General features: G+C 57.5%; 1 protein-coding gene across 1 annotated transcript in view; it reads right to left on the reverse strand.

Moving 5' to 3' along the window:
* Positions 1 to 319: 319 nt before the first annotated feature.
* LOC116547398 (WD repeat-containing protein 18-like) overlaps positions 320 to 2,157 on the reverse strand; it is a 2,633-nt gene continuing 795 nt past the window's right edge. The window contains exon 2 of the mRNA XM_032273367.1: positions 320 to 541. Coding sequence (XP_032129258.1) covers positions 335 to 541 — 207 coding nt within the window. The 3' untranslated portion in view covers positions 320 to 334. The remainder of the gene's footprint in view (positions 542 to 2,157) is intronic.

A 2,157-nucleotide genomic window follows, 5' to 3' on the forward strand; every position in this document is an offset into this window, starting at 1 on the left:
TGTGTCAGGGACTGGCTGGAAGGTGCAGTGTGTGTCAGGGATTGGCTGGAATGTGCAATGTTGTGTGTGTGTGTGTGTGTGTGTGTGTGTGTGTGTGTGTGTTGGGGACTAGCTGGAAGGTGCAGGGTATGTGTCAGGGACTGGCTGGAAGGCACAGTGTGTGTGTCAGTGTGTTAGGGACTGGCTGGAAGATCCTGCAGTGTATATTAGGTACTGCATGCACAGGGCTCTATCCAAGCTCTCAAGGGAGCATCAGGGCCGCTTTGGGACTCTCAGGAGTCTCGAGGGGACCCGGAGAAAGGAGGCAGCAGGGTGACGGTTCGGCTGTGGCCCCTCAGCAGTGAGTCACCGTTCCAGGGCGCCAGGCCCCTGCAGGTGAGGCTGAGACGGCCAGATGCCCCGGGGAACCTTCAGGCTTCGCGCCTCTTACCTCCCACAGGTGGATGCTTTCTGCAATTCCTGCCAGGACGTAGAGGCCGTTGGGTGACGTGGTCAGACAGGTGACGGGCCCGGGGCACATGATCTTCTGCTGGAGCTGGTCCTAAGGAGGCACCATCAGCCCCGTAAGCTTCGAGCAGCACATGGGAGTCCCCAGAGCAGGGGAGAGCGAGGGGAGGGGACGCCTGGTCAGCGAATAAGTCAGAGCACCAGGAAGAGGAGTTAGGAGCAGTGCGGTCTTAGCAAATGCATGGTCCAGGGAGGAAGAATTTGCCCCTGCAAGAGGCTGTGAGGCTGGACGTGGAGGATGTGAGGAGGCTGGTACTTCCTCTCAGGGCCAGAGGGGCCCTGGGTGGGAGGAGCACAGAAGCAGAATAAGAGGACCCAGAAGGACACTGGGGTCCAACAGCCCAGTAGGCTTGTGTCCCAGGCCTACCCATAACGGGCAACCTAAGACCCCAAGCCTCAGCTTCCTCCTCCCTAAAATGGGAAAAATCGGCCAGGCGTGGTGGCTCACGCCTGTAATACCAGCACTTTGGGAGGCTGATGGGGGCGGATCACTTGAGGTCAGGAGCTTGAGACCAGCCTGGCCAACACAGTGAAACATGTCTCTACAAAAAATACAAAAATCAGCCGGGTGTGGTGGCATGGGCCTGCAGTCCCACGTACTCGGGAAGCTGCGGCTCCAGAATCGTTTCAACCCTGGAGGCGAGACCGCACCACTGCACTCCAGCCTGGGCGACAGAGTGAGACCCTGTCTCAAAAATAAAATAAAATAAAATAAAATGGGAAAATTTCATGAGTTAGACTCCATCGAGCCATGCCAGAGCACAGAGCCAGTCCCAAGAGCTCTCGGCTGGCGGACAGGGGAAGCAGGCAACCTTGGGTGTTGGGCTGCATTTTGGGCTCTGGGTTAGAGGGGAAACGGTGGGCGATTTCTGCATCTGTTTCTTTTTTTTTTTTGAGACGGAGTTTCCCTCTTGTTACCCAGGCTGGAGTGCAATGGCGCGATCTCGGCTCACCGCAACCTCCGCCTCCTGGGTTCAGGCAATTCTCCTGCCTCAGCCTCCCGAGTAGCTGGGATTACAGGCACGCGCCACCATGCCCAGCTAATTTTTTGTATTTTTAGTAGAGACAGGGTTTCACCATGTTGACCAGGATGGTCTCGATCTCTTGACCTCGTGATCCACCCACCTCGGCCTCCCAAAGTGCTGGGATTACAGGCTTGAGCCACCGCGCCCGGCCGGGTCTCGATCTCTTGACCTCGTGATCCACCCGCCTCGGCCTCCCACAGTGCTGGGATTACAGGCTTGAGCCACCGCGCCCGGCCATCTGTTTCTTTATAGGAGATAAAAATGCATGAGGCTCCTGCGCCACCCCTTCATGGGAGACTCCACCAGACCTTGGTCCTCCTCCGTCTTCCTTTAGAACCGCAACACAGGCCGGGCGCGGTGGCGCACGCCTGTAATCCCAGCACTTTGGGAGGCCGAGGCGGGTGGATCACGAGGTCAAGAGATCGAGACCATCCTGGTCAACATGGTGAAACCCCGTCTCCACTAAAAATACAAAACATTAGCTGGGCATGGTGGTGCGTGCCTGTAATCCCAGCGACTCAGGAGGCTGAGGCAGGAGAATTGCCTGAACCCAGGAGGCGGAGGTTGCGGTGAGCCGAGATCGCGCCACTGCACTCCAGCCTGGGTAACAAGAGCGAAACTCCGT

Source organism: Sapajus apella, unplaced genomic scaffold (assembly GCF_009761245.1).
Source record: "Sapajus apella isolate SASKATOON/1434 unplaced genomic scaffold, GSC_monkey_1.0 scaffold2980, whole genome shotgun sequence".
Taxonomy (NCBI): domain Eukaryota; kingdom Metazoa; phylum Chordata; class Mammalia; order Primates; family Cebidae; genus Sapajus; species Sapajus apella.